At 38.3% G+C, this 17,918-nt stretch overlaps 1 protein-coding gene and 1 pseudogene across 2 annotated transcripts; both read right to left on the bottom strand.

Annotated features, from left to right (window-relative positions):
- Positions 1–937: 937 nt before the first annotated feature.
- Positions 938–5,615, bottom strand: LOC116922700 (band 4.1-like protein 5). 2 transcript variants are annotated; one of them, XM_045180334.1, is made up of 14 exons: positions 5,176–5,606; positions 4,970–5,117; positions 4,833–4,911; positions 4,675–4,772; positions 4,493–4,613; positions 4,334–4,421; positions 4,141–4,229; positions 3,975–4,076; positions 3,727–3,864; positions 2,996–3,660; positions 2,834–2,912; positions 2,664–2,760; positions 1,949–2,350; positions 938–1,805 (listed from the first exon to the last, which is right to left on the bottom strand). In XM_045180334.1, exons 1-14 carry the CDS (start codon positions 5,335–5,337, stop codon positions 1,644–1,646), a joined length of 2,430 nt encoding a protein of 809 aa, XP_045036269.1. In that variant the 5' UTR covers positions 5,338–5,606; the 3' UTR covers positions 938–1,643. The 2 variants fall into 2 exon arrangements, with proteins under 2 accessions (XP_045036269.1, XP_045036271.1); XM_045180336.1 differs by lacking the exon at positions 1,949–2,350 and having other exon boundaries at positions 5,176–5,615.
- Positions 5,616–9,034: 3,419 nt separating this feature from the next.
- Positions 9,035–10,131, bottom strand: LOC116922695 (annotated as a pseudogene).
- Between the last annotated feature and the right edge of the window lie 7,787 nt (positions 10,132–17,918).

The raw sequence follows: 17,918 nt of genomic DNA, 5'->3' as shown, positions 1-17,918 counted from the left end.
AGCACAGCGAAAAGTCGTGCGGCTAGTCGACTAGTGCGCACCATGGCGGGGGATAGCCGTAACTAGCTGCAGACTTGGCTTGATTCTTCGAATCACCTTGTTGTTCGGCTCTATGTTACTGTAGTCTGGCACTCTGTGTTGTATGTCAAACCTATTGCGTTGATTTCTCGAAAAGTTAGGAAATGGTTAATGCCAAGTGTCTTATATGTTTTTGTACTCAACAATCTAAATTAGGAAAAGGACGGAAGTTCTACAAAATACCAGAGTACACTAAATGTGATAGGTTTTCTGATGGTGACAAAGTTCTCATTGAAAAAAGAAGAAGACTTTGGATGCAACTTGTAGAAAAAAACTTACATGGAAGAAGTTGCAACTATTTTGTGTTTTTGACATTGAATTGAGACGACTGAAACTTGAAAACGGACATTTTTATCTTTTAATACACTAGCAGACTACAGTAACATAGAGCCGAACAACAAGGTGATTCGAAGAATCAAGCCAAGTCTGCAGCTAGTTACGGCTATCCCCCGCCATGGTGCGCACTAGTCGACTAGCCGCACGACTTTTCGCTGTGCTTACACCGAGCAATCTTAAAAAGGTCTATATTTGTTATCTAGCGACTACAGACTTGCCATATAGCTACATAACAAAAGAATGCTTCCAAATAATGGCGTTTTGTAAAAATATGTACGAAATTACCAACAGTCCACGAGCGATTCACCTGTAATAAACCTGAATTTGTTAAAATTAACTAAATGATCATCCAAAAAACTTTATTGGGCGTTTTAAGGACACTTATTTTTATTTCCGTAATTTCCTTAAATTTCCGAGATTTCCCTAAATTTCCTAAATTTCTACCCTTTTTCTCAAGGGGTGAACCTCGAGAAATAAAGTCGGGGACCCCTCGGACTTGATCATTCACAGAAGATACGCACCCTTTGATACAGAAACTCCAGTGTATTATTGAAGAAATAGCTAATGGAACCAGCTTTAGGCATGAAACACGATAAAAAAAAATAAGCAATGGCAGACCACTATGCACCCAATAATGAGGCTACGATTTAACAATTAAACTTTTGTCTGACAGATATGGTATGATACGAAGTCTCACACACAACTGTAAGTGAATCAGGCAAGCAACCGCGATCCGCATTGCCTCTGTTGGACGGATAAAGTAAAAACCTGCAAACGGTTAATGGAGGAAACTCTCAAGGAGCATGGGGACGGAACCGGAATTGGTTAAGATATTTTTTAACATACAGAACGTAAACGAGGAATAGACACTGTTTAGAGAATAAAAAAAAAAAAAAAAAAAAAAGGGGCGAACCAGTGCACAAGGTATGGATGGCAAACCGTTTCAACCAAGGACACATACGTAGGGTAGTCTACGAACAAACGAAGTGCCTAACTTTTACTAACGGCGACGGGTAATTATTATTGCTGTTTAAACTATAGGACGGTAGCGCTCTCTTATATGCCACACGTTAACTATAGTAAAAGACTTACGGTTACGGTAACGTTCATTACTTATAAGAGGTCATTTGGATTTTAAAACGTGCCGGACAAGGGCATTATTGAAGCATCTGGAGAATAAAGAAAGGGATATTTACAATGGGCAAATAAAGCAACTGCAACCATGAACATTAAAGTTCGGTAACCACAGTTCGCTTCATTACAATGGAAGATGGCTTGGGTATAGTTGATTCTGGAACGTGCCATGGGGATAGTTGCGTTGGACTGCTGCTGACTACATCAGAATGCACTCCAACAGCCTGTGTGTCCTCAACAACAGACGGCTCCGTCATCTAAAAAATATAAGAAAATGTATGAATGGTAAATAAAAGATAATTACGTCACTAATTGAAAATGAGAACAAAAGGGTGCTAGTGGACAATGAGTGTGCAGTGTCCATGAGAAAAAGGAGCAAAACATCAGCTAACTAGCTTACCGTTTGGGAAGTTATCTCAGGACATGGAGATTCGCAAGCAACTGCTGAAGCTGCACGATTACTGAGGTCAGGACTTGCCAACCGCAGTAAAAAAGGATTGCTGCTAACAGCATCTACCACAAAGGGGTTTTTGGATGACATAGTTCTCAATCTAGGTGAACTTGCAGGGGAATTTCTGAAAGGATTATTTGACTCTGGAACAGTTTTTTTTTCAAGATCCCCTTTAATGGACTGTTGAAAATGAGTCAGAGTGACAGAAATTGCAGGAGATTCGATGGGGCTAGGATCGCTATTCACTTGCGGTGAAGTTGGTGATGGGGTTGCAACGTTTAAAATCACAGCAGCTGAGTCATCTGAAGTTCTATCACTCTCATGAAGAGGCAGAGTTAATTTGTCTCCTCCCTTCAGTTAGGACAAAAAAGCAGACAATCACAAATTAATACGGCATTACATGGAAAACGGAAATACTAAAAGCACTAATGTAAAAAAAAACAAAAAATAATAATGAAAAAAAAAAAAAAAAAAAACAAACAAACAAAAATAAAGTATAACTAATATTGAAAATTTCAATTGGGTTAGACGCGAGGAAGGTTTTCCTATGTCGGCTAAAAGATTAGTGCAAATTAGTATTTTAAAAGCTATTCACATGAGATACATCTGATTACCGTGACATATTTTATCAACGATTTTTAAAAATTACTAAACATACACCTACCACAGAAACATAAGTTGCGACATTATTGCAAAAATCATTTTTCACTCCGCCAACTGAACCACTGTTGGACTGCTTCAACTCAGAACCGATGGCACCTCTAAATTGGGAAAGACATGAGTACATAAAATTGAGACATCTAGATCATTAAGAATATGAATTATATCACGCACCCGTCCGTGTGCTTGCTATTGCTGCCCAAATCCAAGTTCACCGTAGTCGGAGCTTTCTTCCGTTCTTCATCAGCACGTGCTATGATAAAAAAAAAAATGCGAATACATATATACGTTTAACACTGAATAGCCGCAATCATTACTCATAAAAATAAAAATTACCTTTTAAAATATTACACTTGAGTTGCTCTGGGGCAAGTGGTTTAGCTGAGCCTTGATTACTCGATTTGTGGGTCTGGTTATTAGGAATATTTATAAGAAGGGTGTTAAGTTTGAAATGTGAGGCCATTTCCATTTTCCCCTTCTCGTTCGCTTCCTCTAATTGTACAGATGTTGACTCTTTAGCTAAAATTTTCATCAAAGTGTCTAATCTGTTTTCTTCCAAATCTTCTGCGGAAGCAGATCCACCATCATCACCCAGACTTTGGTCTTTGAAACGAGGCTTATGATCTGCTTCGGGAGATTTTAGTAATGAACGAGCATGGAGTTGCGGGCTCTTACTCAGTCCAACGATTAAGCCATTTGAAGCACTAGCACTCAAAGTGCTTTCCTCGTGACTACTATCAAGTATGATCAAGTCTTGATCAACATCTGCCAACGGTTTGTAGACTGATTCAGATTGACACGCTGTGGCAGTCATAGGCGAGGTTCCTGTTGCGGATGAAGGAAGGCTCTTAGCTGGAACTTCTTCAACAGGTCGATCTCGCTGCTGCCTTTCACGAACCACATGTGACTGGCGACGGGCGTAACGTTGACTTGGACGCCTTTCGAACTGAACACTTCTTCGCGCTCGATTAGTCTGGGTAGTTTGATATTCCGTGCGCCCGCTTTAAAATGAAAAAGTAAGGATAAAGAATTGTAGATGAAATGGAATTTTTTTTATGCATTTAAACCTGTAACGAAAGCGAGAACCCATACGAAAAAAATTTTGCCGTGTGTTATGAGCTTTGACTGGTCCTTTAAGACGAAAGAACGCATGATGTTCAACAGCGCATTTCCACAAATGCTTGGCAGCCTTCTCATTATGAAGCCTAAAAAACCATTTTATACAAAATAATCAATACAATACAACAATAAAATTAATGTTATGTAGTTTTCACTATGAAACTATACTTCCTAAAAGACCAAAAAAACCACTTACCTAAACACAAATGTGTGTTCCTGTTCTCGACCCTCGTCATCATCTTCAACAACAATTACCGACAGTTTTTTCTTTTTAAAATCCAGTTTTGTGATTTTTGGCCTGAAACATAATTTAATTATTTCATTTAGAATGCAATAAACACAAATGGAAAAAAATTTCCAACCAGAAAAACAATCCTATTTTTTGATGATTTTCGAACACCAGTATTCCAGTCGGTGTAAGCCCTAATGAATATTCACAGCTATCTTTGCCCTATATAAATCATTACGAAAATTCTTAGAAATGTTAGGAAACATTAAACTTACTGAAGTTAAGAATAAAAAAAACTAAGAAATAAATAATAATAATTTACATACCAGAACTGTATGCATATCAACTCCATACATTTCCAACCACTTTCCTTTGTTCAGATAATTTAATTCAGCCTGGGCTGGATTTTGTCCCCTTTAATTCATGCCAACAAGCAATTAAAAAAAACTATGATTAACAGGGAAAACTATTTAATTAAAAAGCACCTCATTTTTTTGTATTCCTCTATTATTTTAATTTCCATGTCCTCTGTCTGTTCAGGGACAAATCGGAATTCACTTACAAATGCTGGTGTATGAACCACTGGGTCATAATCTCCAAGTTCAGCTGAACATAAAAAAGAAACATGTAAGTTCTAGCAATACATGCTATATGTATGATATAATACATTGTAAAGAGCAAGCAGCAAGCTGGACTGCAGTGTCAAATGGGCACTCTAAGCGGCCTGACTGAATATCATGTTTCAGTTGCAGAAAAAACTGATAACTGTAATGAAAAATGGTTTAGAAAACCTTCTAACAAAGACAGACAATGGGATAACATTACCGTGTTAATTCCTCTCTCAGACTATTTGGCTCAGATGAGTAAAATTTGACTCTCAAACGTAATGTATAAGGGGGTCCAACTGAAAGAATTATATATATTATCAGATTATCAACATATGGTTAAAAAATATAGCTTACTTCTGACTTGTTTCTTAATTGCTTTAGTAGGGTCCAGCCAATGTTGTACATGGTTGACATCAGTATACTGCAACCCAAAGTAATCCTTCTCGATCAGATCCAGGGAATAAAATACTTGTTCATACAATTCTGATCCATATGCTTTTTTCTTTGGAAATTCAAAAGTCAATAATGGTAGAAGAAAGTATAATTATGCAAACTCTTACATGAAGCTCGATTGTTAGGTCAGAGCCGTCAAGAACAATGATTTTGCAAACGATTATATTTTTATTTGGTTTCACTGGTTGAGTTGCCTGTGATGGATTTTTGATTGAATTACTCAATCCTTTATCCGACTTGCTTTTTCTGCGACTTAAAAACCTCAGCATTTCTAACACATTTAACTCATTCGACGAATAAAAAACAAAATCTGTCAAAGAACAGAAGTAGGTATAATCACGCCTGTAGCCCTTTCGAGAAAACAGTTCCAGAAGTTGAACCCTCTTGAAACTAGGCGGCGCAATGTACAAACCGAAAAGGTTGACGGAATACGCCCTATTTCATGTCGTCCCATAAATATTGGACACACTCAGCTTGTAAACAAAGAATGCATCGCATTTCAAGTTCTTTAAACTTTTAAACAACGCTAGGAGACTCAAACACTAGTAATTGACTATTAGTAACACCTCGTAAGATGTATACTTTCCATCGTCTGCATTTTAGCGATTTATACAAGAGATGTCGGTTCCCCACTTCTCCGTTTTCTTACAATAAAATGCCTCAAGTATGGTTGATTTGGGATGAGACTTCTCTCTTCTCGTACGTAGAAGCACTTTATGTACCAGCAATCTTAACAATCCTATACCCTGCTTTCTAAAAAACCGGAAGCTATTATAGCAAATATTTCAATCAAATATTTGACATGAAAACACACTGGAAAGCAAAGATAGACTTTTCCCACAGATTACGCTGTCAATCGATTCAGCAATTATCATTGTTCTATTTCTTTTTTAAACGATTTTTTTATAGATGTTATGGGAATGCCGTGCTGTAATTGCAATAGCACTTCATTCACTTGAAGAACTATCAGTAATAGTAACCAAGGCCGGTGTCAAAACTTTGGAATAGTGTCACACGAATGTTGTATTTGCACAAACACGAAATAATACAACAAAAGATGACTTAAACTAAACAATGTATTAACTAAAACCAAAAAAGGAATAACAATTTACCTAGACTTGGAGAAGCGTCTGAAGACCTCCAGGGAACTCAGGGAACTCCTCTAACGGAGCCCAGCTCTGGGAGTTCACCCGATGGAGACTCATCTAACGCAGATTCGTCGTTTTATACCGTCACGTGAATTATTCCCCTTCCAGACTGCATATCTTGATATCTTGCTTAGTGGACTTCTCCCGATAGCTTCTTCACCACGGTTGCAGCGTTGTCCAAGGAGCGGGCGACTCATCTATGCGAAGAGATAACCACTCTCCCTTTTCACCCGCAACCGCTTGTTTTGTACTTGAAGGAAAAAAAAACGCGTGATAATGTCCAAGGGTGTTGTCAAAAAGTCAATGGACATTGAAGTAGTGGTTTTAAGTAGTCTGTGTGCAACAAACGTTGTTTGTGCTACATTAATTGGATCTAGACTTCTAGAGCCCAAGCCGCGGTAAACAACGGTTAAAATATAGGGAGGTAAAACATAGTTATAGAGAAGAAAACAATATTTTAAAAGTGAAATGGTTGGTTTTCCCATAAGACGCTGTAGACAGCGTACCACAGATTGGACACAAATTTGATTTTCGCATTTGCGGAGAATGTGCAACGTAGGATGTCCAACTGCTCCATAAAGGAAAAAAGTATTTTGTATTTGTATTTGTATTTGTATTTTATTTTATTTGGTATTTGAGGTTTTGGGAGAAAAAATGTATTTTGAAGGACGAGTATTTTAAAATATAGTATTTGTATTTTAAAAAATACTCGTTTTTTTTTCGAATACGATACACTGATTCATATACATATGGCTTGTAATATGTCTTATAAAATCACAATTAATTACAGTTATAAGCTGATCAACATTAAGCATAACTATTTACTCTATCTAAAAAAACGCCACTGGGTGTCGGCCTTCGAGATTATGTGGGGCTGCGTGGGCCGGACAAACGATCGCCGCCTACGACATTTGTAAACAAACACAAAATAAAAGTTTAAAATGAACAAAAACACCAACAGACTTGAAAATTTGCCCAGACACGTAGTTTAATACGGCTAATCAAATAAAAAATAAATGAAAACGAAAAGTTCCCCAGTTTACCCGCGATAATTCTGCCCAATTTGCAGCCAATCACAAACCGGCGGGAACCATACAAATTTGAATTTCGACCGAATAATAAATATATAAAATGAAGAAAAACACCAATAGAATTGAAAATTTGCCCAGCCACGTAGTTTAATACGGCGAATCGAATAAAAAATAAACGAAAACGAAAAGTTCCCCAGTTTACACGCGATAATTCCCCTCAATTTCAGCCAATCACAGAACGGCTGGAACCCCCAGGGAAACAAAAAACAGTTTGGGGCCCATAAACCACGGCATAGCCTTCCATCTTTACCAAAGTAAAATCTCTCAGGGATAAAATAATTAAAATTAAGTTTTTCTCCCAGTTCTAAGAATTCGGCAACTCCGATGCCGTATTGCCGCAAAAAGGGGATTTCCATAATTTCGTTTTTTAACCTACTCTAAAATCGGTGAATAAAAAGAAAAAAAATCTGAAAATTAGGCTACAGGTAGAACTAACGTAGCTCTTTTATTTAAGTCCTTTTGCGTCTTCGTAGCCCTAGCTGTTTGTAAAAAAAAAGCCAAAGTGACCTCATTTGCATCAGGTCCTCTCGGCTTTCTCAAGACTTTTTCATCGAATTTTTACCCATTCTTCCCATTAAAATAAAATTCTTGTAAAGGAGATTTTCGTCGCGGAACTGAAGGGCTCGGTCTCATAAGGGATTCCGTGACTCCAGTAGATGGAAGAACAGGGAAAGATGGCAATGCTGCTGAGACAATTGGGGCCAGACTATCCGCTGAAGGAGTAGGAGTAGGATATTCTTCTACACGTAATCATGAAAAAATGATTTATTTTGGCAATATTAGACACCATCAAAAAGATTTCTTGAAAATATAGTTACCATAAATGTCAATGTTGCAAAAATTTTCAGCATCATCATCATCAAAAGGCGAAGTGTTACACACCGCAGGATGACAATTAACTGCGCGATGTTTATAGTGATCTTCACGAGTATATTACGTTCACTAGATAACAGGATCAAGCAAACAGCCGTAAAAATTAGCACGCGTAGAAAAGTCACGAACATCCAGATTCTGCTATCGTCCTTGTCTCTTGTCGTTTGCTGATTTTTCTTCCTCTGCCTCGCTTTCACGTTGTTGCCACATATTCCTGTTGCAGCCTGAAGTCTAGTACTTAACAGCCCCGGGAGGCCCAGCAGCTGCGATCAGTCCTTTGGAGATTCTGAAATTAAGCAGAGTTTGGTAACGGGTCTTTTATATTCGGTCATAGATGTTTTAATGCTAGCTTGCCGGACATTTCCGGCGCTATTTGGATACACTTTAGTGATCGTTCCAATTGGCCATTCTCCTCACTTTGTGTTTTCGTCAACAATTACAATTAGCACACGATCGCCCACTCTAGCATTTCAATTTTCACGGAACCATTTTCTTCGTTCCATTAAAGTTGGGATATACTCTTTCAGCGTTTCCAGTACTGCTGAACGATAAACTGAGCTTGCCTCCACCGTTTCCGTGCGTTTTCCTCAAATGAATTTTCGTTGTCAGGTGGACAATGCTGGTGAGGTTGGGCCAAGACGTGGTTCGGCGTTAACGGGTTAGCGTCGTGAGGATCTGTACTCACATGTGTGAGAGGTCTGCCATTTAACAACGCTGGAACTTCAGCGAACACTGTCACTAGGACCTTGTCTGATACGGCACGTTCATTCAGAATTGTTCTCATGGCCGGGGAGCTGCGGTAAAACTTATTACTAACACAAGAGATACCTGTCAATGTTGTTTATTATCATATATGTTCAAATGAACATGTAGACTGCAAATATGAGAGACTCAAGAAGGGAATCAAACATCTGATGTTTTGAACACAATTTTTTCGTCTTCTGGTCTTACTGTGTAGCTGGATTGGTAGGCAGTTAATTCAACAAGAATGGCCTGGCTGCCATCTTTCCTCGTCTTTCCTTCATGCTTAATGGTGTTTGCTGCTGTTTGGACTGGGATGGGAAGGTTGATATCGATGGAGCCTTTGGGAGCTTGAGCCTTGTGCTGTCGAATAAACTTCAGATCATCTTTCAAAGCCAGAATTTTGGGATCACAAATTGCCATCTCTGCTTTTTTTATTTCCTCTCCGAATAACGCCTCCATTTCATAGGCTATGGGGGGGCCAAGCGTATTCTATAACCGCAAACATTGTCCCAGGTCCGGAACCAATTAAACGAAAACGAATTTCGTCGGCGCCGTTTGGGAGGACGCAGAGGATGATGACTTTTTCTTGCTCTGTTACATGGTCTTTGTAAACAGAGACGACGATTGGTTGATTAATATTATTAAACCTCGAGTCCAGATTGACAAAAGCAGTAGCACCTTCTTCTTCGTTTAACTTGGCAACTTTTGTTACACCTCTACTGCTGCTGCTAGACTCATTTGAGGCAGTCACTTCAGCTTGTCGCTTCCGCACTGAATTAATTAAGATAAATGTAATTCAAATACTAAAAAAATTACAAGCCAAATACTTACATAACAGACCAGTTGAGCTTTTCAATTCGTTGAACACATTACGAAATACACCCAACGAGAATGGTTTAAAGAATTCATGTGCGTCGTAGATAGTTTTAGGTTGAGTAGTACCTTCAATGGTACCTTCCTGAAACAATTTTTCGAGAAAAACATGAGCCGGATTGCTCGAAGCAAAAGTAGAAAACAAGAGGGTTTTGCTGTTCTTGCAATAGCACAAATTATAGTTTGGATTAATTTTAAGGCGCAAGACTATGTTTACAGGCGTAAGTTCATCTGGAGAACAAACTTTTGCTGTACTTTTGCCAATTTATCACTTACTGATCGAGTTTGCATGGGTTGCGTTTTCAGTTTCGAGCAAAAGTTTGCAAGTATACATGTTTTGATGTTTCGCAAAACCCACAACAAGTTAATAAAAAACAAACTTTTTTTTCGGTATTACGTTATTAAAAATTAAAGTTTATTAAAAAAAATACTTACGCTTACATTTCTTTAGTTTTAGAGATGTTGAATTTAAAAAAATATTTTTTCATTTTTTTTATCACATCTGGCAACAACTTAGCAGACGACGTACTATCATCAGTTCGTTTCCTGTTAATTTTCAGTAATGACATCGAGTGAAATATTTTGGAATCTTGGCCATAATATTACTGGCCATAATTTGACTGGGAGCCGTAGTATGGGATATCGTTTATTTAGAGCTTTTTTCGGGACAACCCCGCAAGTTTGTGAAATTGTTTGGCATATGATTAAGTTGTCAAATCTGGCGCGAAGTTCTTTTTCTCCCGCCGTGATGTCCATTCCGTTATCGCTGTACACGTGAGCCGGTGATATGCATCGGAAGCGCGAAAATCTAATGGACGCCATTATAAATGAGTCCGTATCCATTTTGTATACCATTTCTAAATGCAGTGCTCGCGTCGTTAGGCATGTTTATAGGCATGCCCACCTCTCTTCCCTTCTCCGACCAATGACGACCGAATAGGGCCCAAAGAAATCCACTTCAACGTTTGTGAAGGCTGGCTGGAACGGATCGAGTCTGGATATCGGTAATGGAGCCATGATCGGTGGTGTTGGTCGCGCTCGTTGTGTCTTACATTCTACACATTTCTTCACTATTCTTTTTATCGTTCGTCTTCCTTTCAATGGCCGGTACTTCCCACGCTCTTCCACCAAAGTTAACTCTACTCCTGCATGGACCGGATTTATATGGGCTTCCGTGATAATGAGAGAGGTCAAATGGTGATCGGGATCCAGCACAATGGGATGCCGCGTATCATATGGCTCTGATGCATTTTCCAACCGTCCACCTACTCGTATGATGTTATTATCGTTCATATAAGGTGTTAGTTTTAGCAGCCTTGATGCCCCTTTCAATGGTTTACTTGCTGTCAGCGCTTTCATATCATCTTTAAAACAGATTTTTGCATTTTCTGTATGGCGGTTTGTAACGACTCGTCTCTTTCTGCAACGATGTTAGTTTTTTCTCGAACCTCAATACTCGCTTTGTCGGTGCTTCTTTTAACGGCAATAACGGCTGTGACGAGTTCTTCCAAGCTTGATATTGTGTTGATTAAACTGATGATCAGTTCGCTTGGGGACTGACTTTAGTTGTAAATTTTACCCTTTTTTTTATTAGCTCCAGGTCGTCTGATGTCGGTTTCCGCCGGTAATCATGTTTAGACCAAAGCTCTTCTGGATACTTCAGGAATGTTGGTCCGTTGAGCCATCGATGTTGGTTATTGAACTGCTCTGGGCATAGTCCACGGCTACAATCGTCAGCTGGATTATCACGCCCCAGTATAAACTTCCAATCCTCCTTCTTCGAAGCTTCTGTGATTTCATAAATTCTATGATGAACGAATTGAGAGTAGCGCCGATGTTCGGAATTTAATCACTTCAGTACTACCTCCGAGTCAGTTCAAAACTGAGTCTAGTTGATTGGCAATCTCAATTCTGTTTTAATTGCCGAAGCAATTCGTGTTGCTAACACTGCTGCTTGTAATTCCAACCGCGGGATTGAAAGGTCTTTTATTGGCGCATCTCTTGACTTAGCAAATATGAACTTTACGTCCACTTCCTTTTCGCATTCCACTCGTAGGTAACAGCTTGCACCAAAAGCCCCCTCGGAAGTGTCGTAGAAATCATGTAGGTTAAACTGAGTGCCTTTTAAACAGAAACTATGGTGGAACGATGCCACCTAAGCCAACGAAAAGTAGGGGAAGTAGTTCCCGTGAAAGAGTTGAACTAGAAAAGGAGATTGACATTGACTCATACTCAAATTCTGGCGATTCTGATTGTGAAACTGGGTAAGTTCCTTTTTAAATTATTGATTTGCATTTCAATTTTAATAACGTTATTATAAATTTTGAAAACATTTTCAGGTTAAATGAAGAAGAATTTTGTGGTAACTCTGGTAAAGGTGCTTCTTCAAGTCAGTCCATCTTGACTTACAGCATTAAACTTCCAGCCCTGTTCTTTGAATTTATTCATGACCAGAAGGGTGGGAGGGGATTTAAGGTCAAGTGTTTGTTATGCCATAAGAATAAGACCAAGTATGGCAAAAATGGAAAACCCAGTATTTGTCAATCACCAACAACTCAGTGTTCAATGCCAAAAGGCATAAATCAGTATGTTTCTTATTTAATTCTTTGCATCCATTTTAAAAATGATGTAATAATATTTAGTAACCTTTTTGCTTTTAATAACTTCAGAAAAAACATCCGTCATATCTCTCTGATTTCATGGCTTCATGGAAAGAAAAAGATGCCGAGTCCCAAGCTGTCATTATTGGCAGGAACAAAAGAACAAAGTGATACAAAGTAAACTCGATGATCACATCATTAACTCAAGCTCCCTTAAATTTAAACAAATCAGAACTCAAGAAGAACTTGACGAAGCGATATTGGTAAGTAGTTCCAGTTTAATATAGCTGCCTATTTGTCACTGTTGTCAATGAAATGATACTAATTTAGTTGACACACTTTTTGCTTAAAAACTTATCCATTTATATGATTTTTTTTTGGTTATTCAGAATCATACAGTGTTGGAACTACCGCGGTGACTTAAATACCGCATTATTACTGCGGTACTGCGGTACTACCGCCGGGTTCTACCGCGGTCTTACTTTTTTTTTAGTACCGCACCGCAGTAACGCGGCAGAAACTTTCGGTTTGCGGTAGGGGTACTTTTTCCTTAAAAATCGCCATCTAAGAATATCCAAGGGCCTTAACACAAGCTTTGCTTGATTCCTATCTAGTAGTACGTATCTCATTTCATATAATATAAAAATACTTTGGTACTAATGTTGTAAATTTCTTATAGGACAACATTTGCGATGCTGTTTTGCCTGTTTATCATACGCGAAGAAATTTTTTTTGCAAGTTTATTAACCGACTTTGTCCGAAGCTGCGTGTCCGAAGTCGAGCGTTCTATCGTAATCTAATTTCAAAGGCATATATTGCCAAAAAGAGAGAATTTCTGTTGCAGCTCTCGCAAGTTCGTTACATCTGCACAACAGCAGATTGCTGGTCGACAAAAAGAAAATCCTTTCTCGGAGTAACTATGCATTGGATAAACAACGACTTAGAAAGAGTATCTGCTTGTCTTGCAATTCGTCGTGTTATTGGTCAATGTAATTATGAAGTCCTAGCTAAACTGGTTGAAGCTATTCACGAAGAATTTGATATTACTGCCAAGATCACTGCCACTGTAACTGACAGTGGCAGCAACGTTGTAAAGGCGTTTCGCCTTTTTGCCACGCCTTTTTGCCACGCAACTTCTTCAAATATTCTTTCATCACAGCTTGAAGATCCAATAGATGGAGAAACGCAGAAAAGTGAGATCTCTGACAGCGAGTTTGAGGAAGATCAACATCAATAAGAATCTGAAGCAGAACAAGAAATCCGAGATATGGAAGATCAGGCAATAGAAAATTTTTTGAAGATTACAACTATACTGGATAAAAGAGTTTTTGATGTGATATATTCCCTGCCACCTCAAAGAAGAAGTGCATCACACACCCTCAATCTGATTGCAACTAAAGATGTCTATAAACAGATTGATGCTTCACTTAAAAATCTCAAGGAATCAACTGAATCAAAAATAAAACAAATCTGGAACAAGCAAGGTCGAAGTACAAAGGCTTCTGATGAAATAGTAAAAAAACTGAACGGACTATTTGTGATTCACAACGAGACTCGTTGGAACTCTTTCTTCGATGCTGTCGATAGATTCCGAATTTTCATCAACACTAGGAAAAGTGACTTAAAGGATGTGTTCACCCATTTCAATGTGCCATACTTTCGGCCTGCAGAAGAAGACTATATTCGTGAATACGTCAAAATTATGCGGCCGCTGACCGAGGCCTTGGACGTTTTACAGGCGGACAAGAAAGTCTTAATTGGATATTTACTGCCAACTCTGACTATTTTGATGAACAAGATGGAGTCTCTTAGAAGAAAGACTGGAATTGTAAATTGCAAAGCGTTCATTTCATCCATTATCTCCGCTTTGAATGTTCGATTTGCACATTGCTTCAACGAAGAAGATCTGTGTTTAGCTGCAATGGTGCATCCAAAATTTAAACTAAGCTGTATTAAGAAAGGTGAGAGAACTGCCACGCTGGAAAAGCTGAATTTATCGTTTGAGACGTTTTCCACTGACTCCACCACAAGGTTCCAAAATTCTTTTTCATCTTTCAAGTCTTGTTTTATAAATTTATAAATTTTGCATTCTTTTAGTTCTTGTCGTAGAGTAGTGAGCGAAGACAGCGACGCCAGTCCAAACAAAAAAAATAATTTTTTTAGTCATTTTATCGGCCATCTTCCATCCCATCAACGTCTGAACTTGATATCTTTTTAGCTGATCAATCTGCAAAAACATCATCCCTCCTGAAATATCCAACAATCAAGGAAATGTTTTTGAAGTTTAATGCAGCATTGCCTTCTTCGGCATCTGTAGAACGTCTGTTTAGTGTTGGCGGAAGTATCTTCCGACCAACTAGAAATAGGTTGTCGGATGCCAACTTTGAGAATATGTTGTTTCTTAAAGTGAATAGCAAATTGTAGTGATGGGTATAGGCAGACTTGCCGTTCGATTATTTTTCGGGCGATTATCGAAAGTTCTCGATAATCGTTAAAAAAAAATTATCGGTGATTAATTTTTCTGTGAAAAAATTTGATTTTCGATTAATTTTCCTCCGATTGTTTTCCGATCATTTTTGGACGCCACCTAGCAAAAAAAAAACAACTTTTACTAGTAAACCTGCTCCAAATGCGGCACAATAAATCGACACCCATGTTCTTAAATTATTATGAAGTAAAGAAAATTACATTATACTATAAAATGAACCAATAAAGTTATTTCTCACACAAAAAAGAATAAATTTATAGGGCAAATCGCAAATGCATAGTTCATTAAGAAAACCATTTGTATTACATTTCATGAATGTATTTATCAACGACATTTAAATTGATGTCGGCAAGTCATCAAGGGCCGATTGGCGGTGAAATAGGACCGAAACGGAATAGGACTGGAGAAATAGGACTGGAAATTTTCAGTCCTATTTCTCCTGTTAGACCGAGAGCCTGCGACGGTTAGGGGTAATTTTTTTAACAAAAGGCAGACCGCCAAAAATATTTAAGTTAAGGTATTTTATCGGCAGAAATGCAAGTCTACCGTGCCGCAGAGGGTTCCCCTGGGCGGTACCGACTCCCGAAGTCGGCGGAAAATGCCCAAGTTGGGCAAAATTTCAAGAGGGATAAGATTTTCACTAAAAAAAGAGCGTGAAAAGTTATACCTAAACCACTCAGACCAGACGAAAAAATCGGGTTCCCAATACCGACCAGACGCAGGTGTGTAACGGTTTTCCCCCTGTCAAATTCCTTTATGAATAGTGGCAACGTCGCATTGGCGGCGGCAAATTAAAAAATTTCATGTTATTTTTTTAGTACTCGAATGATTTCTGTAATATAACATTTATTTTGGTTTTAATTATTATATTCTGAAATTGAATGAATACATAATAGCAACTGGCATCTCCAGTCCTATTTTGTTTCGGTCCTATTCCACCGGCTACCCAAGGGCCCATTGCTATTATTAGTCGAAGCATTACCAAACAGCAAAAGCGGGATTATTTACTTTTAAAAACATTAGCATTTCGAAATGTGGATCAGTTAAGCTAGATCGTTTTGGAGTAAATATGAGGCCTCCTTGGCTAAAAAGTCTTTCAACGGAAGCAGATGATGGCAGCGCCGCATTAAAACGTCTGCAAAAATGTTTATTTCAATAATTAAATTAGAATGAATTTGATAAAATAAAAGATTTCAACTATACAAATTTTACTTGTAAATTTTGAGTATTGTTGGGTAGTTGGCCAGCTCCTCAATGCTTAAGCAATCTTTCCAGAACATATCAACCTCATCGACTTTGTTCTTTGGGTTTCTCTTGACGAATTTCGCAAAAAAGTTTTTGGGAGGTTTTGAACGTTTGGCAGGACTATGTTCTGACTTTGAAGATGAAGTTTCGTCGCTGCTGCCATTCGATCTATATACAAAAATTATTATGTACTATTTATTTATTAAAAATTATTACATCTTGGGTACTCTCAGGAAAACCGTAAAATACCGAAACGAATACTTACATGTCCGAATCACCGTTAACGTAATCCTTATGGCGCTGAAATTCACATCGGATCAACGAAAGAGCTTTTCTTACATCTGCGTCATCTTCTAGCCAAGACGTTTTGAACATCGGGTTTGAAATGGCAGCCAGCCATAATTCTTTATCGTGAAACATGTGATGAAATCTGTCGGATCGGTGGGGGTAGAGACAATTGAATTAGACTACAGTATATAGAAAAACAATATTTTATCAAGTTAGAATTTACCTACCATCAATAGCATCAAGTATCCCAGAGATAAGAGGTTGGCAATGAAAAATGCTGGAATCGTCTTGAAAAAGAGAAAGATTGGATTTCAGAACTGTGATGGTCGGTAGTAAGTACCCTAATCCAACATTTTTATCTCCTTGCAAAATTTCCAAAGCCTCGACGACGGATTTCATTATCTTCGTATACTCTTTCATGTACTGCTCTTCACTTGGTGTGAAAAACGGAATTTTAAACTCGTCCAGTAATTTTCTTAAAGATTTGCCCTTTTTTCGCATTAATCTAACAACACAAGCTATTGCAAAATACAAACTATTCCAACGCGTTTCGTTTTTTAAAAGAAACAATTGGCCAAGATGTCGGTGGATGGTGTCGGAGTGGTTGGAACTAGAAGACTGCTTATTCCATAGCATTTGTAGCTTGTCTTCGACGTTTGATCTAAGCTCGGTAAATAAGATGTCTGTGATTTTGTCAACATCCGCTTTGGAGACAAGATTAAGCAAATGACATGCACATCGACGATTAACTGGTAGAGTTATTTGTCGGCTGTCTTTGTCAAACCAGTGGACGGTTTCTCCAAGATAGCTTTTTCGTCGGCTCGTCCAAGCATCGACGGTTGTGCTTGCATCAGTACACTTTGCCAATTCTTCACACAAAACCTGCCGCCGGAGATTGTATTTCTTTTCCAGTAGATCTGTAAAATACGTTCTACCATGTAGCTTGATATTCGGAGCCACGCGATTCATTAGTTGCCTGAAACCAGGTTTCTCAACAGAGTGTAGAGGGAGCACGTCAACAATAAGCCAGTTCTAAAATAAATTTCAACGTTACTGTAATACTATCTATCTAACTTACAAAATAGACATATCGTACCAAAACCATGTCATCTAAATCTGTTTGGGTCATCATCACAGATCTTATAGCAATACCAGTTGAAACATTGCTGCCCTCTTTGACAGATGGTTGTTGTTTCATCTGCGAACATGAGTTCTTCCAGATCTGTTCATGGCTGAGTTCTTTTGTGGGATCGTGATCCTAAAAATTAGAAGAAACCATTATGACTCATAGCATACTACATCAAAATAATAAAAGAGTCTTACACAGAAATGACGCTTGGCATTTGATCTTGTGTCATTGTATACTATTAGTGGCTTGTCCTTTCCATTCTTATCTTTCTTCATGCAGCAATTTGGAAATGTACACTTATAATATCCTGCATGTTTTCCTGGTACATTCCCAAGAAACTCGAAAAATTGCGGGGGTAACGCAAGCCTTCT

The sequence above is a fragment of the Daphnia magna genome, linkage group LG1 (genome assembly GCF_020631705.1).
Source record: "Daphnia magna isolate NIES linkage group LG1, ASM2063170v1.1, whole genome shotgun sequence".
Taxonomy (NCBI): Eukaryota; Metazoa; Arthropoda; class Branchiopoda; order Diplostraca; family Daphniidae; genus Daphnia; species Daphnia magna.
Note: the sequence above shows the minus strand (reverse complement) of the source record. Positions and strands in the feature narration are given on the sequence as shown.